Source organism: Lepisma saccharinum, chromosome 7 (genome assembly GCF_977018435.1).
Source record: "Lepisma saccharinum chromosome 7, izLepSacc3.1, whole genome shotgun sequence".
Lineage (NCBI taxonomy): Eukaryota > Metazoa > Arthropoda > Insecta > Zygentoma > Lepismatidae > Lepisma > Lepisma saccharinum.
The window spans coordinates 621578-647572 of NC_139235.1; the positions used below are offsets into that span (position 1 = coordinate 621578).

Here is a 25995-nt window from a genome sequence, read left to right on the forward strand (position 1 = left end):
TTTTCGAAGTTTTAATGTTTTACATATATTCATGATTTGCAACCTTGTCAACCAGCAGCTGGCCATCAGGTCTTCGTCTCTGCACAACAGTTTGCTACCTTGTGTTCTGACGTCAAATAAGGAAAGCCTACGAGGTTAGGTTAGGCCTGTCAGGTTAGGTTCCATTAGCATAAATACAATGAAAAATTATTATTTAGGCTACGAGAACTAAAAATAGCTAGCCTAACCTAACAACGTAGGCATTTAGCCTAAAATTGAAAACGTTTCTTCCGTGACGTCAGAACACAAGGTTGCTCAAATGTTGTGCGATAAGTGAGACCCGCCGGCCAACACAGTGAAACAGCGCCACGGAAAGCGGGGCGGATCATCGCCAAACCTCCCAGCAGCTGATGAATGATATTTTGATACTTTTACGTGTATATTGGCCTGTGTGGGCACGGTCAAGCTATATTTGTTATGTGAAGAAAAATTCTAAGTATCATGAAATTCCCGGCGAAATATGTAAAAAATAGACAAAGTACATGCAGATTTCGATGTGTTTGAAGGGATGTTTTTACAATCAGGTATGCCTGATAGAAGTATAACGATTTTATATTTTTAGTATATTTATATAATTTTAAAAGATAGTTTTTGACAGTAAAGTTCTGCAAGTTAAGTTTTTATTTCTTCCATGTAGTTGAGATCAATGCCATTGTTAAATTAGTGGCAATTGTTCTTAAAGAAAGAATTTTATTATAATAAGTCCCTTTTGGTGTACCTGCCTTAAGTTTTTTTTTTTTTTTTTTTTTTTTGTAAATAGTATTATATAGTGAAGATCATAGTCTTTAGGGTAAGTTGCAACCATGAGAGATGCAAGTTCTTTTTACTAGTTACATACTATTGTGCAATCGGAGGATATAATAATAATAAAGAAAGACCAACGTAGCAGTGGGATGGGGCTGTGGATGTACTTCATGAATGTATTCTCAAGGAATGTTTATTTTTTAGTGTGTGACTAAAACAGCCCTGTTAAAAATAGAATCTAAATGTAAAGTACTGTAGGGCATGTTGAAAATTTTAAAGTTTTCATACTAACAGATAGGTAATACATTTCAAAACCTAACTTTATACAATCAGCAGGAAAGCTCAACTTTTGATAGTTATATGCCAATCTCGTCCTCATGCATGAACCTACTCTGCATCATGTAAATTTACTACATGTATACATGCATATTCTATACAGACATAATGATTACTTACTGTAATTTACATACTATCTGCACACTTAACATGGAGCAGCAATTCGTTAATTATTGCCTAGTTAACATATTTAAAAAAAATACATTTTGAGTCTGAATACAATTTCATTTAATATTATACATGTGTAATAAAATAGGTTTGCCCTTCCGTCTTTTTTACACAAAGTGTTATAGTAATCACACGCCAGCAAGGTTAGCTGGAAGAGTGATTATTATGTATGATGGCAGAATAATGGGATCGTTTTTGTATATTACATTTTGGTACTACTTTACTATACCGGAGACACCTATCAGTGATTTATTTCGCAATTTTTTACATTGCTAACGTACTATTCTGCATTGCGGAACATTTCGGTAACAGTTTCATACATTGGAGACACATTTCTTCAATTTTACACAAGAAACTACTTACGGAAATGAGTTTCTTCTAGGGTTACAACGTTCGTTGAGGTATTTTCTTTCATCGTGGAATATATTTGACCGTGAAATCATGTATTTTTCAAGAGAAATATCTCACCGACGCACAATTGCCATTGCTTTCATTTGCTTGCCCTACAACAACCGGATGCTGCGTATGTTTGATGACGTAAGCCCCTGTCAGTGTTTCAACCCCCCTTTTTTTTGTTGCCTAACGTAACCAAACCTAACCTAACTTTATCGGAAATGGGTTGTGGGGCTATCGGTCAGCTACCGTGCAGAATGGTTCGTGGGGCTATCCGTGAATGTTTCTTAGGGCTATCTGTGTATGGTTCGTGGGGCTATTTGTCAGCTACCCGTGCATGATGTATAATTTCCACCAGTGACTAACACGATAGTAGGTATTTTTCGGTGAAGAAGGTTGAAACACTGCATACCCACAACGGGAGTCAAGATGTGCTCGCCATATTGTGTGTTCCGGAAGCGAAGAAAGGAATAAAAAAAAAGCACTCACAAATTGCATTTGTTTTTGTGTAAAAAGCATAATGGCACCTCAAACTATGTTCCGCAATTGGTAAGTACGAACCATGCGAAACACAAAATATCAGATTTTAATGTGTCTCTGATCTATGGAACTGGTACCAAGTTTTGTTTCTTTGTTCTTTATTTATTTTGTGGAGATCAGAGAGACAATGCATGTGAAAATTGTTTTAACCAATGCTAACTAATTATCTTATGAAATAACAGGACACCTAATTCCTCTACTAAAATTCTATGTCAGTAGGTTAGGTTGCCTTGCCTTAGTAATTATTCAATTCTTTTTTGGGTGTTTATTTAATCCAGGATAATATCTTGCATGAGTAGGTGAGGAGGGGACTGTTGAATTTTGTTGGTATTTCCTCGCTTCCTTCTTATTTATATTGTTATTATTAAGAAAACCACAATTGCTGCTGCTTACAACAATTACACACTTTTGAAAAAAACATCCACTAATTGAACTGATGGCAAAGATAGTCTAGACAAATTGTACATTATTATATTTTTTTCTTCTGCTGGAGCAGATTTCCCATTTCAGTACTTGAACCTCAAATTACATAAAACAAAATTAATAGAAACAATGATATTCTCAGTTTGCTTACTAGGCCTATTATCTTTGGCGTTGGCTGTACAATTAATATAATGTAAAGAGGCTGAATATATAGTGGAAAGACTCTTATCCAGTACACAGAAGTTGGCTCTTAGATTTTCCACAGGAAGCATTTAGGTTGGATCAACTTCCAATAGGCATGTCACTTGTGAAGGCAGGAATAAAGCCATTGTCTGAATCCATAATTATTTGTTGCTACCAGTGACAAGCACTGGACATATTGTTGAAAAATTATCCTCATATTTTTTCCCTTGTGTATTTCTAAAGAATTGTATTGTTTGTACACAGTAGTTTTGCCATCTGGCCTTTTTTTTAAAAAAAATCTTATTTGAGCACTAAGTAGACTAAGTAGTTCCCAAATGTGGCACCTAAATATCAAATTTTCTACGTGAGAGTGTTATTTCCATTGAATTTTCTATTTTTCTTTTTTAGGCCATTATCTTCAGGATTTGTTACTAGTGGAATACTGCAATGGCTACTGGACGTGTGTTTGAATTTGTATCAGTAACCGACTTCCCATCCTCCAGCGAAGATGATATTATAGGGGAAGAAAATGAAACCAATTTTGATCCATTGTTTGAAGATAAGAGACACAGAATAAAACATGAATTTGGAGTTAAATTGGAGAACGTGAAGGTAGAATTATCAGTTGGAAATGCAACTCAGAACTTTTGGCCCGAAGCATACAGTGGAGACACAAACGATGATACCGATCCATTGTTTATCGACAAGAAACCCAACATAACATGCGAGGCAAGAGTTAAGTTAGAGAATGTAAAAGTTGAAGCACCGATGGAAAACTTTGACTTCTGGCCGGACCCTTCCGGCGGAGATAAGAGCGACCCATTGTTTATTGAGCCAGAACGTGACGTTAAACCAAGAATTAATGTGAAGGTGGACTTAGGTAAGACAAATGCAGTTAAACCTTATTGGTCAGAAGATTCGGACGGTAGCCAGGACGACGACCCACTGTTCATTGATGAGGGGCAGAGCATAAAATCGGAAACCAGCTCTGGTCTAGGAAATGTGCAAATAGAAGTGTGCAAGCAGAAGACTGCTAAAGATATCTGGTGTGGATCTTTTAATAGAAGCAACAAGAGCATTCAAGCTGCTGGAAAGGTGAAAAACAAGACCGTCCATTCCAAGGAAGAGAATAATATCGATCCCGAGAGTACCAAGTACAAAGCAAAACATGATGAAGCTGGAGATTTGAGAGTGCGCACAGTGAAAGAAGAAATGGGAATTGTAACGGAAGAAATGGATGATCTAAGCTCTGCAGAAATTGACGATTTCAGTGCAAATGACGAGACAATCAAGTCGGAAGGTGCAGACGAAGGTGACAATTTTCCTTTGTCCGAGGCAGATGACTTTTTCAATTTGTTGGATGAATTGAACATTGAATTTGATGAATCCCCTCCAACCTCAACTGGAAAGTCCAAAGAAAAGGAATCTTCAAATAAGAGGTTAGTTCTCATTCTCTCCTCTCTGGAAACGCATGAATTGGTAAGCCTTGGCATCCTCCAATCATCTTATCTTCATTGTCCTTTAATCCTCAGAATTAACATCAATCTGTTATAAATCTTGCTTTTCATTTCCTCCTTTTCTTAACATTTCTTCGTCGTCGCCTTGTAATCAAGGGGTCCCGGGTTCGACACCCGGCGGAGGCACAAATGGTTCGGATCCCATTATAAACTGTAGGTTCAGTCCCGATTAGCCTTAATGTGCATAAAGTGGACTTTAAACACCAACTCAACTCAACTTAACATTTCTTGTAACCCATTATGTTTTTGTGTCACTTTTGATGCAGCATCAGTGCTTACACTAATATAATGAATTTTGATATACTTAATTGATTTTAAGGGTTAAACTTTTTTTTTTTTAGTGTATTTTAGTAATTTTAATTTTTTACCTGTAAGGTAATTGAATTGATCACAAGATAAATGATGAGCTAATGTACAATTTGAAATATAAGTGATATTACTTTTTCCAAAGATGAGTGTAATATATATTGCACTGTGTCATTTTCTGTTCAGGCCAAGCAGAAGAAGATTAATGTCACTTGAACTGGAGAAAATGTGTTAATTCAGGGAAATTAGTAGATGCCAGGTAACTAAAAGCTTTATTTTGGACATAAATATGTAAAAACAGTAACAACAATTTTTCATTTTGAAATTCTAATTAGCATGAAATGTATTGTTATTTTGTGAAAAGAGTTCCAGAAATTGTTCTAAGTAAGAGTGGGTTAATATCGTATTAGTTGTCTGGCCTTCTGGTATTGTATCTGTCAGGTGTACATGTTATGTAAGCATAACCACTGATAGTGATGGGTTTTTGCAGTTTTATATGTTCCAACTGTTTGTACCATGCCAGGACTCGAATCTTGGACCTTCAGTAACAGTATCAATACACTTACACACCAGGTTGACTGTGAGTTGTAATATATGTAAATTTCAAAAGCACGTTACCTTGTCACAGCACATTTAAAAGTTATCTTTGGCGCTGCAAAACATTTGTTGTGGGCAAACGACTAAATTTACTTTGGTGAAATTAGTACAAAACTCTTTTTTTTTCTCCCTTTATCCCTGACACCTTCTGATGTTCAGTGTGTGCATCACAGGTGACATGGCATATATAAACCTCATAGGTCAGTTCTTGCCACACCTGTTTGAACATGGGTCTGCCTTTCATGTAACCCCATAAAAAGTTGCTCAGTTTAAAGGCCGTTGATCTTGGAGGCCACAGCTGGACAGCCATGCTGTTGAAAAATTAAATTCAGCTTGTCTTGTAACTGAGGCATAAACCACAGTTGTAACGTGTCAAGATATGTCATTCTGGTTATTGTATTCTCCGGAAAATGAATGGCCCATGTACATGTTCACTAGAGATGACAAATAGTATTTTTTCCTCTTTCAAATGCAGAACGAATATTTCCAATCGTTAAAAAGTAAAGTAAAGTGTTCCCCTGTGCATATCACCACGCCATGAAGGCGTATAGGGGGTGTGGGGGTAACGCGCCACACTTTCTTGATCCGGTCGTGAGTGGGGGTGATGTGATCAGCATCACGCCCCTGACCGCCTTTACCCCCCAGGGTTTCCCCCAGGTACCCATGTTATTCGACGCTGGGTGGGTGCCGGGGCCGCTTTCACCGTTAGAAAAGTTCCCGGATTTGAACCGGCCGAGGATCGAACCCGGGACCTTGAGCATGGTAGTCAGTCGCGTTACCGACTGAGCCACCGCGGCCAATCGTTACAAGGCACTTTATATTTCTCATTGTTGTTTATTTGAAGTGTCTCCTGAGATCAACAAACCTCGTATTGAACACATTAATCCTTGGAGATCCATGTTCCTGTCCCAAGTAAACATGTGGGTTTTCAGTTCCCCATATCCTGTTCCACTGAGATTGCTGAACAAGACCTCCATCATTTTGTTTAACTGTAAACAAAATAACCTGATGGCAGAGACCATTGTGTAATAGTTGTTGCAGTAGACAAGGATGACAATGGTATGGTGTGAAGGGCAAATTGTTATACAGAGGTTGTTTTTCACATTGCTAGTTCTCTAGCTGCAGTTCCAGTTACACAGAAATCAACACTCACACTTCCCCCATCTCCTCAAGTTGATGGGCAATCAGTTGATTTTTCTTTTTTCTTGCATAGGGAACTTGTTCCTGTAAAAATTTTGTACCATGCGCAAATAGAATTGTCACTATACTCTGTCCCAGGTATATCTTGAGCAAGGCCACACATAGCAACAGAGCAGGGTGGTGGAAGCAGCACACTGCTGTGAAGGCTGGTAACTGCAGTCACTCTCCCCCTCCATGCAATCCCATTCCCTCTCACATGTTCATGGCATCTCGCATCACTACTTGCAGAGACACTTGTTTTTGTTCGCTTGCTCCAGAGATTGCCTGGACAGAGTGTAGGTGTGTTCTTCTTGAATTTTGTATGAAATTATATTATACAGTGATTATATGGATCTAGTTATGTGAAATTCCAACACAACAGTGATTTCTGGTGAACTTAGGTTCAATATGCACACACACACAAAAAACTGTGAGTTATTTTATTCGGTACTGGTTTCGCCAATGTAAGTTGGGTAGTTTACCTGCAACAAATATTTCAAAAAAAATGATTTCTAAACACACAATATAAAGGGATGGACAGCTGATAGACAGAGAAAGTATCAATTATTTTTCCTATGTATCTGTATATGTCATGTAAAAGTTTAGGTTAGGTTGCTATTTTGTTGTTATTTTTATGAATATTATCATGTAATTCATATGCCTGAGTTTTGTAAAGTAGAAGTCTAAATATAGTTCCTTTTTCAAAGGTAAAAGGAATTGAACTGGGACCACTTGCACCAAAGGTGAAAGTGCTAGCCATTTTGCTATACATGAGCCCTACAAACATTAATTAAGAATCTTAATTGATCCATTCATGTTGTTCGATGAGGATTTGCAATTTTATATCAGTTATCAGTCTCTGGAAATTGTATGTCAGTATTTTGTCTGTGTTGGCAAACATTTCATATCAGACCATACATACGTACTTAAATATATGTATTTATTTTTTCAGGGTAACCTCAACTAATAAAACACTCAAGATGCCTGAAAGAAAGTCCGTGAAGAATTTTCGTAAACGTTGCAAAATGGTTGATAATCCATCAAAATCAGATGACAATAAGAGTGCATCATCATCATCTGTGGAAGAACAAAAGGATGGTGATAATGAAGATGGTGACCCTTTGTCCTTACTGACAGACTTACCAAACTATTCTTATTATTATTCGTGCCCCAAGTGTGGTGAAGTCTTTACCTCCGCAGTGAAGCTAAAAATGCACCTCAGAACACACACAGAAAGTACATTGCATGAGTGCAAAATATGCAAGAAAGTATTTCTGAACAAATTCTACCTTACGAGGCACTCTAAGATGCATGCTAAAATGAGGCCATACTTGTGCCGTGTGTGTAATATTCACTTCGACAGCAAGCGTGAGTTGCTGACTCATTCTGAAATTCACATTGGAGGTGATTCCAACATGTGTCTTGTGTGTAATATAGGTTTCTTGTCAAAGGATCGGTTAATCCGTCACTCCGAGGTACACGAAAAGAATCCTCTGTTGTGCATCGTCTGTAACAAGAGATTTGTAAATAACAAAAGCTTCAGAAACCATTTGCAAACCCATAAAGGCAAGGATAAGCCTTTTGTGTGCAGTGTCTGTGGGAAAAAGTTCTTAGAGAAACCTTTGCTCATTAATCATCTCAGATTTCATGTTGTAAGTCGACCTGAAGATCCCAGATCGTGTGATAAGCCAATTAGTGAAGCAAAAGAAGCGTCGACTCATTCAGAAAAATCGCCAATGGAAGAGAGACTCGCAACAGGTTCTTTAAAGGCAAGCGAGATTGAACATGTGTGTGAAATGTGTGGAGAAAAGTTCTCATCAAAGTGGGCACTTGCAGGACACTCAAGAGTCCATCCTGTGTCGAAAGTCAGTCATTCGTCGACAGGCAACAGCACGTTGAAAGTGGTTAATCCAAAAAGCAAACCTAGCACATCAGGTTCGAATGCAGGAAGGAGATCCCTGTTGGACGTCTGGCAGAATCTGTTTAAGGCTAAGAACAGCTTATTGAATCAGTCAAAATCTCGTGTTCGCGAGAAACCGCAAACTAAGAAAGTTCCAGAGAAAACTTACACGTGTAATATATGTGGCAAAGTTTATCCGACGCAGTTCAAGCTCGAGTTCCATTCAAGGGTGCACGCAGGACTTAACTTCACAGTTATCAGTAACGTAAAGGAGAGCAAGGATTCAACCGACCTGGTTTGTAATAAACTGCCAGTTGAGAAACCAAAACTAAGTTCCTCTAATGATAAGCCATATTTATGTGAAGTGTGTGGTGAGATTTTCCCTTCAACAAGCTTACTGCTTATCCATTCAAGGATTCATGCTAGCGTACCAGTGCACAATAACGTTAAGAAAGACAAGTCATCGAAAGCTACTACCAAAAATGGTTCACTCTTGGGTTGTATATGTGACAAAGGCTGTAAATCAGGGTGCGAACTGTTGGAACCGATGGCAGTGATTAAGCTGAGGAAAGCACTGGACGCTGCATGCAAGCCAAAGACACCACCTTCGTATGAGTGTGAAGTGTGCGGGAAGTCCTTTTCTGCAAGATGGATACTGACAGCTCATTCGAAGAAGCACTCCTACGTCAAACCCGATCCACCATCTATGGCCACATTACAGGAGAATGGCATGTCTTTTCCGTCGAGGTTCCCAGCTGACAATAATCCCGGTAAGTGTTGCGGTCCGTATAAACCACTGGCTTCAACTCAAGTTTCAGGCAAACGGTCTGTTCATAGTATGAAAATGCCATTTGTGTGTTTAGTTTGTGGCTGCGGTTTCACGAGCGATTCTGAGCTCTCGGCGCACCTAATATCTCATGCAAATATGAAGCCGTATCTATGCGATGTTTGCGGGGAGACTTTTTCTGTTCTGGCTACACTGGAAATGCATTCAAATATACATACTGTAAATAGTTTGCATGACAAGGTGAATGTGAATATAAGCATGCATGATTCTGTGGGTTCTGTGTGTAAAGATTCTCAGTTGTCAGTGTTTGCACCCTCTAAACAGAAACATTCTGATCATTTAAAAATTTACAGTGGCGAGAAGCCTTACGCCTGCAGTATTTGCAATAAGTCCTTTACCGCTAGGTGGATACTAGTGGCCCACTCTAGAATCCACCTAGAAGAGAAGAATCCTAATTCTTCACCATGTGGTGCTCAATCTATTGAAAATAATGCATTAAGTCGATTAGATTCTCAGTGCAAGAACGTGCGTACCAAGTGTACTGCCTGTGCCAACACTCTTTCATCTAACGACTATTTCTTAGATCATCTATTGCCCCATACCTGTAAGAAACTACTAGACTGTAAAGTGTGTGACAAAACTTTCCTAACTAGAAGAAAGCTTCTGGCTCATTTACGATCCCACATCGGGGAGAGAACGCTGCATGGAGCTTGGGACATGGCTTGCAGGATGAGGAGTAATCTTTTGGTACACCTCAAGTTCCGTGTCAACAATACCCTCTTCCACACCATTTTTAATACAGCTTCTCGAAGAGGAGGTGATCTCTTAAATTTCTCAGGGATTAAGGATGATGAAGTTAGTCTCGTATCGTACCCACATTATTCCAAATATACCAGCGCAAAGTGTTCGCAATGCAATCATGCATGTGTGCTTTGGAAAAAGAATCCTGAGAAAATTCCACTAAACGCCTGCTCAGGATGTGGAACGAGGTTCAAAGATAGATTTAGTTTATTGTCAAAGTTCAGAATAAATCCGAAAACCTCAAAGCTGTTCATAGTCACCTGAATACCAAAGATGGTGGATAAATTGCTTTACCACCATGCTCATTGAAAGTTGATTACGCTTCAATAGCATTTATGACTGAAATAATCTTCCTGAAATACGATTTGGGGGAGAACGAACATCTATTCATTTATCAACATATTATAGTGCTGTGCGAATTTGGTCTCAGGTCCATATTTATATATAGGATATGAACTTTGGCAACACCCTTCTCTTTTTTTCATATAAACATTTCACATACCGTATACAATCTCCCTTTGTTGACAAAATGTAATTTTCATGCTGAAATTAAATACAAAGTAATTCATCATTTAGCTGTGGGATTGTCAATCCAATTTTTGAAACATTTTGCAAAGAGTGATAATGTTACAATTTATTTATGAAAAGAATAAGTGGAATGATAATTAATGCGAGCTACAATATTCATAATTTCCTCTTTAAGGAATGCTTACTTGATTTCAGTATGCAATGGAGGCAAAAGCTAGAGAGGTAATACTTCTATTATTTTCCAGTATTACTCCCGAAACGGCTGGCCTTGTTTTTCATGTATGTAAGATTGCCACTATAGATAATTAAATATACAAAATCAGCACATATGAAGTAACGCTAGCTTATATGAGTTCCTAAACAATATGAAAAGCAAATTAAGATGAGTTCACAAATCATTAGGAAATATGTTTTAATGTTTCAAGTGAGGTAGCAGACTTGCTTCCAAACTTCTGTAAATTTGTTAGTAATTTTCTGTAAATACTGTTTTAGAACCCACCGGCCTACTATTACATAATAAGTTGTTTACTCATTGAACTGGCTTTTTTTGAAAATAGTATCACAACAATCTGTTCTAATTCAGCAGTTCTGATTTGTATTATATTGTTGCAACATTGACTTGTCAGGTTTTAGAGATATGAGTGACTGATGAAACCATCTTTGGACTGCATTTACATAACTTGTGCATAACTAACAACATTAAAAAGGTGGTATTTCACATCATATATTAAAACTACAGTAGGTCCAATTCCTTTCGAGGTGGAGAGATCGGGAGAAGTGTGGCAGGTGGCGCTAGCAAAGATGCCTACATTTTCGACCAGTGATGTTCCGCTTATTTTTATGGGCATATCTTTAGCATGCAGTTATTTATATTAATATTGCAAAACTAGCACTAACCTGTGCTATAGGAGTTGTTCAAAGTGATGTCCACATACGTCATTGTTTGATGAAATTTTGATTCACACGCAAAAGTTCTTCTTCCATAATTCTGCCCCAACGCTGCCAAATTTCGTCAAGTTTTTCTTTGGTTAGAATCCGTCGTTTTTGCTTAGGGGTTCTAAAATTTAACAGTCCAGTTTCTTGTAATGTAAGGACAAGACGTCTAACCGTCTCTCTACCTAGAGGTGAAACGCCAGGGAATTTCTGTGCAAATTGCCTACACACGTCTCGACACGAGTCTGTTTTCACGTAAGTGTCATACATAAAAATTCTTTGTTCTAACGTGAACTTTGCGGCTGGCATTTTAATCGCCTCACGTACACACAACACACACACACTGCAATTACACAAGAAAGTAGCATGGCAAGTAACCAAAAACAACACTAATTCACACAGTACGGAATTAACACATTCTTGGTCCAAGGTCTGTTCCTCACTGAATTCACAGCTCTGTCCAGAACACCTGTATCGTAGCAGCACCCATGGCGGAGGATTAGCACATCGTGCTACGATGCCAGTGGTCCCGGGTTCGAATCCCAGCCTGGGCATGGATGTTTGTGAGTGTCCTTTCATCAACAATTTCATCATGTCATCACTCATCCCCATCTTCGCAAATTAGCCAAAAAAAATGGCACAAAAAGCGAAGTAAAATAAAGCAAATCTATCTGTAGTTGTGAAGGAATGAACAACTCGCGTTCGGAGCTTTCAGATTGTGAATAATGCTCCGAAAACCATTGACTTTTAACGGTTTTAGTCTGCAATGCAATCTTGATACAGTGTTGCACATTTGAAACCTCCAAACCATTCCGAGCAAAGCAAAACTCTTTCGAGGGTAAACTTAAGTGGGACATTACTGGTTCAAAATGTCTGCATCTCTGCTAGCACTGCCCACCACACTTCTCTCGGCCTCACAAGGAATTGGATGCACATACTTTGTTTAGTCTTCCAAACTTTTGGAATGACCTTGGTAGCAGTCAGGGTGCGAAATCCTGGGGGGGGGGGGGGGTCCCCTCCCACCAACAATAAAAAATTTTCAAAGGGAGAGTTTTTATTATAACAAACAAAGGATAAGCAATTACTTTTAATTTCAAATATACTTTATTAAAAATAATATCGAAAACACACACACATTAGTGTAGTTGTGAGTATTGAATGCATTTTCTCTCAAGAGATCGTTAACAAATCTACATCAATACGTACAATAAAAGTAAAACAAGAATGCAAAACAATAACAACTATGAAATCTAATTGATTTATATTAACATAAAGCACAAACTAAACAAAAACTTACACATAATAAAACCACTTGAACGATTTCATAATTTATTAGCCTCTTCGCAATATCTGATATGTATAAAAGTAAAGAAATAATTTCTTTATGTAATTAATAATAACAGTATTATTATTATTATTAATAATAATAATAATAATAACACTGGTCGACATTTTTTCAAAAGTTGAACGATGTTTTGAAATGAATAGGTGACTCTGAAAGGATTTTTCATGCTGAATTCAAATTTGAAAACCGTTTTGCTCCATCACGTCACAATTTTTCACAAATCGTGAAAACTGAATAGCATATAGGGGTCTATTATGGTATTATTAGGATCATTTGGGGTTTATATAACCATATTACAGACACACAGAATAAATATTTTTTGCAAATATAGTAATCAGTGGGACATATATTGAGATTGTAAAATCTATGTTATATACTATATTCATGTACATTTTTATTTACACATGTCTAGAAAGAGATATAACATAGTGCATTTCGAATTACTGAGACTCAGGATCAAACTTCATTCTTTTTGACTTTCTGCCTTCCCCGACACCCGAAGTAGGAACATCTCTTTTTAACATCCAACAAAAATCTGCCATCATGGAAACATTCCATCGTCCCTGGTATCTCTGTTCCATCTCTGCTATGTCCTTGTGAAATCTTTCCCCATGTTAATCGCTGAAGTGTCCGAGATTACTCGGAAAGAAATCTAGATGTGAGTTAAGGAAATGCAATTTGAGGCTCATTTTACAACCAAGTTTACATAAATTCGTTAGCAGATTTTTCACAAAATGTTCATAGTTAACGTGTTTTTCATTGCCCAGAAAATGGGCAACCACCATTTTGAAACTTATACAGGCATCCCTTTCCGTAGCAGTCATTATTTCTTCAAAATCTGCATCCAACATCAGTTTCCGTATCTGAGGGCCAACAGTGACGGATGGAAATTTCCTGGCAATGTATTTAAAGCATTTGCCATCTTTGTCTAACGCTTTCACAAACTGTTTCATTATCCCTAACTTAATATGCAACGGAGGAAGCAGTATTTTAGACGACTGAATTATTTGCCGTTGTGTCACATTGTTCTTTCCTGGAGAGAGAGATTCTCTACTTGGCCACGTTTTCACTTTCCAATGATTCTCCCTGTCCCGACTGTCCCATTCGCACAAGAAGTAGGGGAATTTTGTGTTCCCAGCCTGGAGACCCAACAACAAAGTTATCACTTTGAAATCTCCACAGACAGACCAACCATGTTCTTCATATTTCACTTTCAGTAGCATGAACCTCAAAGTTTCATAAGTTTCCTTAAGCGACACAGAATATGCAACTGGAATCGATGGGAACACATTACAGTTATTTAACATAACACCCTTCAGACTAGTCTGTGATGCATCAATGAAAAGTCTCCATTCACTTACATTGTAAGAAATACCATACAATTCTATGACTTTCCTTATGTTGTTACAATAAACAAGGTTTTCGTCTTCAGTAAAGTATGGGAGTAGCTCTGTCTCTCGATGCCTGTACCATGAGAAATGTGTTCCTGGACACAACAGGTTTTTCTTACTCAGTCGGGAACCAAGAAGTTGGGCACTCTCCTTTGGTAAATTTAGGTCTCTTACGAGATCATTCAGTTCATGTTGTGTGAAAGGTTGCGGAGTGCCTGTACTTGTACCAGGACAGAAATCGTCACTGTCATCATAGTGTGCACGTTCACCTTCAGTGTCACTTGAAGTGCTGCAATTATCACTACTCGTACATGGTACAGGTACATCTGGCCCATGAGGCACGGGCCTAATGGCCGATTGTATGTTGTTGGGATAGCTCACATTGCTCTTGTTCTTAGCACTGAAACCGCTAACATCTATAGCACAGAAATAGCAGTCATCAATGTGATTTTTTGGTTTCTGCCATACCATTGGTATTCCAAATGGCAATGCTTTCCTCTTGCCACACTTCCACAATCGCAAAGCTTCCACACATGTTTTGCAAACTTCATGCGGGGCCCAGTTTTTGTTTTGATCACCAAAATATTTGTGGTAAGCAGACCTCACAAATGTGGTGATACGTTGTCTTTGCGTCTTCACTACATAGCTTCCACAAATGTAACAGAATACATGGGGCGAGTTCAAACACTTCCTGGACGACGACGACATTGTCTCTCGACACAACACAGCATGAACTATCGACAATGACGAAAACTTTATCAAATACTTTGCATTCCCTACTGCTATTTACATATATAATATCTACAATACACTTAACTAAGGTTTTCAGATCACGTAACCTTATACACGGTAAATAAATTAAAAACTGTACTATTTGCATTAGTTGGTATCGAATAACAAAACTTAGAAACAAATTTATTGAACCATTCATTGTTACTAGGCATCTTCAGCAATTTTGTTAATCATATAATGTAATAAGAGGTGCACTGCCATCTATCGGGAATATTATTAACTTCTAATTTCTGGGCAGGAATTACGATTTATACAATAATGAAGATTTCTAAATAACTGAGGGTGATACAACAAAAACAAGGTCACTTCTGAAATCAGCATCAAATGTAGTTCCAGAAACCACAATTAGTTTCCAAACATCAGAACCCATGTCGACCAGTGTAATAAAAATAATACTTTAATTGAGTAATTTATTTTTACTTTTATTAACATTACAAATATGTATATCATATAATATACACACATGTTTGTGGGGAGGGGGGGTTGAAGATGATGAACTTTCTCCCCCCACCAGTTTTCAATGATTTTGCACCCTGGTAGTAGTAGTCCAGATCCAAACCATTATGTTCCTCCACCAGGTACTGAACTCAAGATCCATTGATTACAAGGTGACAGTGTTACCACTATGCTATCACTCGACAACCTGATCATGTCGCTGAAGTGATAAGCTGTTCCTTGCAGCTAGGTATGGTTTTACTGCTTCAATAACATGATTAGAACACCAAGTTTTTACACTATTTAATTCATTTCAACAATTTTAACCCTAGAACACTATCGTGTTCCAATATTACAGTGTAACTAGCACTACGTACTTTTACGTACATGAAGGAATCTATTTTTAACACAGCCTCTACATCATGAAAACAAAATGACGATTCTTTGTGAACATTATTTTGTTTATTTTCCTTATATTGGAATTTTATTCTTCATAGTAAAATGTATAAAGATTGTTTTATTTAACATAGAATATTTTAAGAGAATGTCTTGTTTGACAAAAACATTAAAATGAAGGTAAAAAATTTGAACAATGAAAAACAAACCATAATAATATTCATAATGCTGTAAATAAAGAACGAATGTAATTTTAAAGTCTCACAAAAAAATAGTGCATGCTTCTCAACTTTTGTTTTCAAAATCTAACTATCCAAATTGAATTTACGAATGTCAAAATTACGTGGAAAATTTTTCTCGTTTTACTAGAGCTACGTAAAATTGATGTACAGTGCACTACATAACAAACCAAATCAAGACGATCAGGGCTTGAACCCTCCTTTCCACAGTGCTGCCTTATGGCTGACAGACTGCTCGAGGCACTGCTAGGTGAAGGGGTGAGTGGGTGCGAGGTAGGGGAGGGATTTGGGTGCAAAGCATATGGAAATTTTTCGTACGGTAGTGTTCTAGGGTTAAAAGAAAGTAAAGTGCTCGCCTGTGCTTTGCACCATGCCATGAAGGCGTGTGGGGTTAGGGCCCCACACTTTCTTGATCTCTGCCGAGCTGGGGGTGATGTGATCAGCACCACACCCCTGGCTGCCTTTACCCCCCAGAGTTTCCTCCAGGTATTCACTTTAAACGACGCTGGGTGGGTGCAGGAGAATTAGAACAGATTGTTGTGATACATTGTAAACTGTAAGTTCAGTACTGGTTAGCCATTATGTGCATAAAGTGGACTTAAATACAAACTCAACTAACTGAAGAAGGATCGAGGTTTTTAATAATGAAACTATATTGATAATTTATTGTTCTGTAAATAATCTGATGCAGGGAGTGTCAATTTCGAATTCAACTATTATGAAGTAGTTGTAAGGTCTTTTAACATTAACCACATGGGGCTGTATCATTTTCACACTCAAAAGTATTAAATTATTGGTAGACTGCGAATTCCATAAGATATATAAATTTTTCCAACTGTTTGATGGTTTTGAAACATCCTATTTAAAAACTATTTTTTCTTGTTTTAATTGTGATTAATTGAATTATTAGCAAATCTGCTGTTTTGCTAAAAATTATAATTAGATTAATTTGTGTGAACTTACAGTTTGTACATTTGTTGAGTAATTGTTCAAATTTTGGCATTGCACATGCCTCACGAGCTTTTTACGTTCTACATTTGCCAATACAAGTACTCAGTGGTGGCAATTAGGAGGGGGCCGATGGTGGGCAGTTGCCCCCTACTTTTTACCACTTTTGACCCCGCACTATGTTAAACATTATTTAAATCTTATCTTTGCACCCCCCCCCCCCCCAAGTTTTGACATCTTGCCCCCCTAGTTTTGGAACCCAATCGCCGCCACTGCAAGTATTGTCTTAGCCTTCGTTACAATATGCGAACCTACATACTTCAAGCAAAATTATCTGTAATTATCTCAAGCCACCTCTGAACTCATGATGTTTGTTTGACCTGTAGAATGAAGCGTTTGAAATGCATTTTGAATGTTGAACCAGTGGAAATGAGTGAGCACCAACTCATTATACTTTGTATGTATAACTAAGTTTGTTTTCTGTCGTGTGACATGCAATATATTGATTTTTGTATTATCAGAATAGATTTACACAAAGATTTAAATTATAATGAAATATGCTAATTATACATTGTCAACTCTCTTGTCTTTCTTACTTTTTTGCATGTATTCAAATAAAATACGGAGTAATTTGATGAAAACATGAATTAGATGTGGATTTTCATCATGTTGTTTTTCCCCCTAATTGCTCATTGTTGCAGAAAGTATTGGTTCAGTAATGTAATGGATTGCTTCAAAAACCTGTAAATAAATTCCAAATAAAACACAGTGCTTTAATTCTCAATACAGTAGCATAAGTGTTTACTTTTTCAGATATGTGTGGTAACACCAACTCATCCCAATGTTCTGAGAGCAGGAACATATTGGCCAGCTATGATTTTTCATTTGGTAATCCCTGTGGATGACTTGTGTTGGGATACAGCAGGTGGTAAGATATTTGAACATTGAATTGATCCAAATTTATCATATTAGCTTTGCAGTGATTGTACATGATGTTCACTAAAGTATTTTCATAAAAAACTGAGTAACACAACAAGTAAATATTCTTTGAATGTGAATAACTTATTTGGCTTTCCACATGTGTGAGTCTAGTAACAATTCAATGTTAACAGTGAATATCAACGAATTTTGGAGTTGGTCATATTAGCAGCACTGTCTTCACTTTAATTTCCTTAAATGAAAAGTACTAGTGTTGTCTCATGATACACAAAAACAAGTAAAATAAAAAAGATATGTTTTAAGAGCCACGGTGGTCTAATTGGTAGGATGTCTGACTGCCATGCAGGAGATCCGGGGTGGGTGATCTAAGGTTGGAATTTTTTCCAGTCTTGTCCCTGCTTAAAGTGGCTCTGGGGCTTACCCAGCCTCAGATCAATTGGTACCTGAGGGGGGGGAGTAAAGGTGGCTGGAGCATGGTGCTGATCACATCAGCTCCAAGAAAAATGGCCATGATCAAGAATGTGTGAGACTATACCCGCAAATCGCCTTAACCTTTTGGAGCCCAAGTCCATTTTCACATGTAACCCCCTTGATGCCCGAGCCGATTTTGAACAAAATGCAGAGTTTCAATTAAATGAGTGTAGATCGGAGGCTAATTGCCCTAGAGAGATGAGTGATATACCGTTGTATGCGGAATGAACCAGAGATTCAGACTATATAAAATTTATTCAAATTCGGCATATATATGGCAGGGGGGAGGGGGAGAACACTCAAAATTCCAAAATTTTGGGAAAAAATTAGGTTTTCCCACCCCTCCCCCAAATTATGTACTTCTAAATTATGTAACCTTCTCCACTCACCTGTATCCTCATCCCTTTTAGCTCCAAATATTTTCCTAAGGATCTTCTTTTCAATTTATGTTCCTCTTTCAATGTAAGGGACTAAGTTTCGCATCCATATAATAATACAGGCAAAATTACTGTTTTGTATATTTTCACTTTTAGTTTCTTAGATATTAAACGAGAAGACAAAAGTTTATGAAGAGAAAAGTAACATGCATTTCCTGTATTTCTAATTGCCCTATAGAGATGAATGATTAGGGTTACCAGATCGCAGTAATGGAAATGTAGGACATACTGTCCCAAAATGTAGGACATTGAGTCAAAATGTAGGACACTTTGAGTCAAAATGTAGGACAAATGTAGGACACAACACATTCGGAGTAAAAAACACACATTACTACAAAATGTTATCGAATAATGTAAAAAATACACATTTTCAGTTTAAACAGTAATGAATTTTTAATGATTTCTAAAAAAAAAAAAATTCATAAACTAAACTACTATACAATACACCTGTTACTACATGTGTTTTCAGTCATATTTCTCTGATGAGCCAATTTTCCTCAAAGTTTCAGGCTTATCCACAATGTACTTATAAAACTCGCAACAATCAAAATCTTTGAAATTATATTGAACCAGCACCAATCCCTTCACAGAATCTATGAGAAATTTATTCCTCTCATCAGTCCACTGTGCTGACATTAACGAAAATACTCTTTCTACATTGGCATTGTGGCCTGGAATGGCAAACAAATATTCAGCAATTTTCAAAAATTCTGAATGACACTCATAATGCTTAGAGCTATTAAAATAATTTACCCACTTTTCATGGCATGCCATTTTTTCTAGATTAGAAACATTGTACTCAATAAACAAATTCAAATTACATAATTGATCACAGCATTTTGAATCATCAATTACAATACCTTTTTTGGATAAAAAAATAATGCAATTTTCAACGTCTTTCATACTTATTTTCTGAGTCAGTTCCATCCATCTAAAGCAATTAAATTCTGCAAAAGAAATGGTCCACTTTGTTAAATAATGGCAGCATTCCTTATAAACCCCTAAAGCTTCCTCCACGAAACAGTCAACCTGTTTATCGAAACCCTCCTCCCGAGCACATGACAATACCTCCTTTGTTTTGATCGATATGAATGATGATTCCAACCTGTTTTGAAGCAATTTAGTTACACTTTCAAGAGCACTAAGAATGTCAAGAATAGAATTTTTCTCTCTCTCAATTTCCTTTATCTTACTATAAAAAACTGACATCAAAGAATGCAAGTGCCATAAATATGCCTTACTTAAAGTATTTTCAAAAAAATTCCTCAAAATCTTTGGTGGACTAGAAATTGACAGAAAGTAAGACTTCAATGCATCAAACATGTGGAGTAGTCTCTCAATTGCTGGAAATAAAGATAACCACCTAGTTTTTGAATGAGACAGTAATTGTTTGTAGCTGATTTCCACAAACTCGCAGTACTCTTTAAGTTCTTCGGTTCTGACTGTATATATAGAAAAGTAATTATACAATTTCAACACAATACATTCAATGTCCACTTTTAAAGTATCAGCCCCATGCTGAATTGTATTATGAAGAATATGTGCTGGGCAGCCTACTCCAACAACATTCTTATTAAGGCATTTTCTTAATTTGCTGAACACGTTGTTACCCTCTGCCCGTTTGATACCACCAAAATTTGTGTTTGTGTTATCTCCTCCAAATGCCACACATTTTTCAGCAATACCAAGTCTTTGTAATGTGTCATTAACGTAAGATGAAATTGTTCCAGAAGTTTCATTGGGGGTGGTTTTTAGCTCAATAACTTTGCTTTGAATACCACCTGCTTTATAATCAAAATACTGAATCAGAATGGGAAAAACCTTGCAGGACCCATGATTACTTCCATCTGTACACACTCCAAAGCAAGAAATTCCACCCAGACACTGAACAGTTACATCCACAGAATGTGGTCCCAAAACTTTGTTAATTATAGCTTCTGTCTTCGTTCTGGCACAAGACACTTTTTTGGCAATGTCTGAATCAAAATAAATTTGACTGTTGAGTTTTGGAGTGCAGTCCATGGACTTGTAACTTGCATGATGCTTCACTGTATGAAAGGCCAGAGCTGCTTCAGCTGCTTGTACTCTCTGTGCTGACTTGGATGACTCTCCAAAGAAATCTTTTATATCTGGTATATTCTGACAACTTCTGGTATTTTTTTTGTGTTTTTGTGAAGCCAGGTGCAGCTCCAAATCTTGTGCTCCTATAAAGAGTAAGTGCAAAGCAAGTGTCAGTTTCATATGATAAAAGATGGTAACAGTTCAGATTGTTTTATGTTTTTTCCTAGTACAAAGACTAATTATCGTAGAATTTTGGAAATCATTGTCACATGAAATTTGAACCTTCCTTAAAGTAATGACAACTGTTTGGACTCGAAAAAAAGTGATTTATGTTGAAAAAAAAAACTTCAAAATTACCTTACGCACTTCTCATGGACAAGATATTCTCAGTCGACAAGGGACAGTAAATATCGTAGAAGCGTGGGAATGAATGTAGAAGTAAATCGGAACCTTAGTATAATGCATTTAGGGACTTTATTTTAATGCTGAGGGAACCAAACCTAACCTGGGCATGAGTTTACAATACCGGACCACTCTCCAATTTCTATAAAATTTCACCTACTTACTAATTTCGGTGTCCTGATGACGTATCTGTCGTTCATATTTGGCGGTCACTTGTTAAAATTGTACATTTACGTGTAGAACTTGTAAAATAACCTTGCGATTTACCACGTTCATTGTCCATACACAGCAATTCGGAACCATCTTTCTTTCGCAATTCGTTAATGCTCTTCCTTTATGCACAACAATCTTGCAACCTTGAATATTGACGTCAGACGAGGAATGCCTACGTGGTTAGGTTAGGTTCCATTAGCATAAATACAAAGAAAAATTAATATTTTCGCTAAGAGACGCGTTACCTTGTATTGCCTAACATGAAAAATCTCTCTCCCGTGACGTCAGAACACAATGCTGTTACAGTGTTGTGCGATAAGTGACACCTATTCGGGGAAAATGGCATGTTCCGTGGAGCTGCTGTTCTTATGGTAGGGTTACGTTACATTAAGAAAACATAGTTTATTTCGTTTTTTTATTGATTTCCATACTTGAACGCCAATTATTATGACATGCAGATTCATGATTAGGAGGTCTCAATTAGTGAGTAGGCGAAATTTCATAGCAATTGGAGAGTGGTCCGGTATTGTAAACTCATTCCCCTAACCTGCCTAATCTAACCACGAAAGCATATATTGAACAAAATCTTAAGTAATCGCTAAAACTCCGCTGTATGTGTTAACATACACCGAAATCGAACCATGTAAAATTTGCATTCGTAGCATGATGAAATCGCAATAAAACAAAAGGAACTTGGGCCAAAAAAATAAAAGAAAATCATTAAACATACGGAACAGTTTCCATCAAATATAGTTTTTGTAAAGTAGCTTACACAAGCAACATTTCTAGGTTTACAGACAGTTCTGCAGATTTTTGTGCCTGCAAGGATTGAAGGGGATTTCATCCTCGAGAACAGATGCTACATTATCAGGCATGCGTAGCATTTATGGATGTTATTTTACTGTTAAGAACCCTAAACCTGATGCACTTAATCTAACAATGAAAGCATTTATGGATGCAGTATTTCTTTGCACACCATACATATGAAGTTGATTCCAGCAACAGTGCACATCCAAGATGGTAGTGAACAAATTATTCTTCAGAAAGTATGCATTAAGTGATGGCCAAGCTTCTGACGTATGTGTTAACAGTCATAAACAGAAATTGAGCAATGTAAAAATTGCCTGTTCACAATGTTTAGTTGGGAATTAAACAATTGGAACTTGGGCCTCCAAGGTAGATAATACGTAATTAGTGAAGGTTGTAACCATGCTAATTAGTTTCTCCAAGCTTCAGACTTACTTCTACAATACTTTCCAACCTTCTAAAGAACTTCCCAACACTCCTATAAATCTTGCAAAAAAGCAGTAAACACTCGCAAATAATATATACAAAACTAAAAAAAATGCAAAAGAGTGTTAAATGTAATGACTTAATAAATTTACGTATTTGCGTTCGGAATAATAGGTTCGACGCTGCTAGCGAGGTTTCTCATTTCTTTTTTCCTTTTGTTTTAAATTTACTAAGTTTCATGACATTATCATTTACACGTGCTTTTTTTTTCGCTTTACGAATAAAAATCTGTTAAGGTATTCTGATAGCTTTTGCACTTACGTGGCCATATTTTGTGGCAAAATATCTGTTGTTTGTGTCCCGAAACACATTTCACACACATAAAATATCAACATCAATTGAATAAAAAAAATTCCGACGTAATTCTCCAGGAGATACAGTTGGTCAAAGGTTTGTAATAGACTTCCCTTCCCTTTAGTTTTGGAGTAATCACATTCACTCAGATTCATAAATGTTTTAAGTCACTGTGAAAAGTTTTAGAGAATGGAAATATACAACCGTTAAAATAGTTGAGCGCACCAGTGAATGTCCATTCCAAAAATTGAAAAGCATAATAAGCTTTGAACAAAATGAGCCAATTGAAAATACAATGAATTCGTCTACAATCCACGTGCTCTGATTTCAGTTAACAATCACTTTTTCACTTGAAGACTGCAGATATGAGCCTGCTTTTACGAACTACAACTTTTCCAACAATCTGCTGCTTACATTGCACAATGCTTTGCAGTGGCAATAAAAACTAACCCTCAATACAACATTTGTGATATAGGAGTTTTATAACGAAGAAAAAAATAATACATAGTCAGTTGCAATTGCTTACCTTTGTGTGCTACAGATACATATGTTCCTGGCGGGCAAATACGGCACTCCGCTTCAAATTCATTTCGTCCGACTTGGAACAATTTGTACTTGCTTTCCAAAACATCATTGAATTTGCATTTTCTCTTCGGCATCCTTGCGAAATGAAACACGTTGCATCAACCACCAATAAATGCAACTGCAAACAAAGCTTCCTTACGAGGAGACACAGATTATAATGTATTGGTACACAGATTACAAATAGGCTATATGGTATCGTATCGGTATTTTTACAGCGCTGTAGTGGTGATAGTGATAAGTATTTAACATCTTGCTACTCGGCAAACTTGTAGATTATCAAGGTTGCCAGGTTGTAAGGGGGAAATTCCATCAACAGATAAATAATTTCCCTGTGATTTATATTTGTTCAACTAAAACGTATTTTTTTAGTTCAAATTACGTGACGTTCAAAATGTAGGACATTTATGATATTTTTCCAATTCCTCCCGGACGCCGGACACGAGGCTAAAATGTAGGACATGTCCGGGAAAATCCGGACGTCTGGTAACCCTATGAATGATATACCGTTGTACGTGGAATGAATCACAGATTCAGACGATATAAAATTTATGCACATTGGCGTATATATGGAGGGGGAAGGGGGAATCCCCCAAAAAATCATTTTTTTTAGAAAAAATGGGGTTCCCCCCCTGAAAAAAAAGGACATGAAAAGGTCAACATGCACACAGCAGGCACAGACGACACTATCACACTTCACATGCCACACGAACGAATCAATGATGATGATAAAGTCTTGGGAAGAGTCACACTTCAATCAATAAATCTTTGGCACTTGGACACAAAACGAGTCTCGCGTATGCACAATCTTCCAGGAGGAAAAGCTAGAATGGAATGACAAAAGCGTGCCAATTCTTGCATCTACTTCCAAATTCTATTTTTAGACAATGCAGGGTAACCTTTGTAGCCATTTGTGAAACACTGTGCTCAAGAACAAAAGCTTTTCTTCAGCGCACCTCGATCTTACATTATTACGACGCAGTTTCAACAACCTCTCGCCCCCAACTCCCAACCCCCGCTTGCTCCTGCACGGAAAACATTCCTTTTGACCTCTGGTACCGATATACAAACTTCCTTCCAATGCAGTTTCCAGGGGTGAGGAAACGCATTGCTTTAGAACAACAAAGCCAGCCTTCCTTTGTCGTCAATTTTTTCCCTTGAAAAAAGATGCAAAAAAGAAGTCGCCTTTTTCCCACCATTTTCATGAAAAGAAAAAATGTGCAACTATTATTTCTGTTAAATACATGTGTTAACAACAACATGAAAAAAGAAAATCTAAATTGTAGCCAAAAATAGCGAAGTTATAACTTAAAAAACTACGACCTTGACAGAGCATCTCAATCGAGACAATTGGTTCCTCGAGGGTTACATGAGAGAGAGGCGATCAGGCTCCTAAAGGTTAATCAGGAGAAAGTAGCATTTTGTTTTTAATAAATTGAAATGTGTATTTTGGAAAAAAGAAAAAAATCCTTGGCAGTGTGTCAGCACATCATGCTACAATGCCAGGAGTCCTAGGTTGAAGTCCCAGCCAGGGCATGGTTTTCATAGTGAGTGTGCCTTCATCAATTTCATCGTATCAGCTCTCATCCTGTCTTCGCTATTAGCCAAAAGTGGAAGAAAAGCGAAGTAAAATCAATCACATTGTATCTAAAGATGTTTGTTTGGCAGTTACGCGAAGATAGATAATTCAAGTTTCATTTTTCCGTGCAGTTTTTCCTCGCGATCGATTTTGCTACCTGTCCGGTGACTTGATGCCTCACAAAGCCACCAGACAGGTGGCAACATCGATTGCAAACAAACACTGAGCAGAAAAATTAAACGTGAACTCATTAGAATGAATACAAATCAATAACTTTAAGAAAAAAATGCACATGGTAATTATATATCAGGACTCCCTCTTAGTTAAATGATTAGCTCTTGTTTTGGTACAAATAGTCCCTGCTTTTATCCCAGCATCATGAGAACAGTTGGAAGCTGCTTGAAAATAAGGAATAGGAGAGACCCATTGGGAGAGGCAGATTACACGCTTAATGTGCTGACCGTTTGTTACTCAAAAGACCTCTATGTTCTTTTTAAAGGTTTGCATAACCACTTTTTGTGGATGCAAAATAATCTAACAGTTATTTTTAGTGGTTTTTATTTTATCTGTGACGTTTCGTCCTGCTTTCCCAGAACTTTTTCAAGCTACACCAAGATATACATACAATACAACCTCACATGACAAGTCACTCTACACTCTACAGAAGCAATTCAAGTGTGTAGTGTAGAGTGACTTGCCATATGAAGTTGTATTGTATGTATATCTTGGTGTAGCTTGAAAAAGTTCTGGGAAACCAGGTCGAAACGTCACAGATAAAATAAAATGGAAACCACTAAAAACAAC

At 37.2% G+C, this 25995-nt stretch overlaps 1 protein-coding gene across 4 annotated transcripts in view; it reads left to right on the plus strand.

Moving 5' to 3' along the window:
• The first annotated feature begins 367 nt into the window (after window positions 1–367).
• Window positions 368–25995, plus strand: part of LOC145989675 (uncharacterized) — a 34121-nt gene continuing 8493 nt past the window's right edge. The window contains exons 1-4 of one of the 4 annotated variants that reach the window (XM_083124886.1): window positions 368–563; window positions 3235–4265; window positions 7378–9095; window positions 17734–17848. In XM_083124886.1, coding sequence (XP_082981012.1) covers window positions 3274–4265; window positions 7378–9095; window positions 17734–17825 — 2802 coding nt within the window. In that variant the 5' untranslated portion in view covers window positions 368–563; window positions 3235–3273 and the 3' untranslated portion in view covers window positions 17826–17848. Of the gene's footprint in view, window positions 564–3234; window positions 4266–7377; window positions 12393–17733; window positions 17968–25995 lie in introns of those variants that run through there. The other 3 variants (XM_083124887.1, XM_083124888.1, XM_083124885.1) reach the window with 3 other exon arrangements.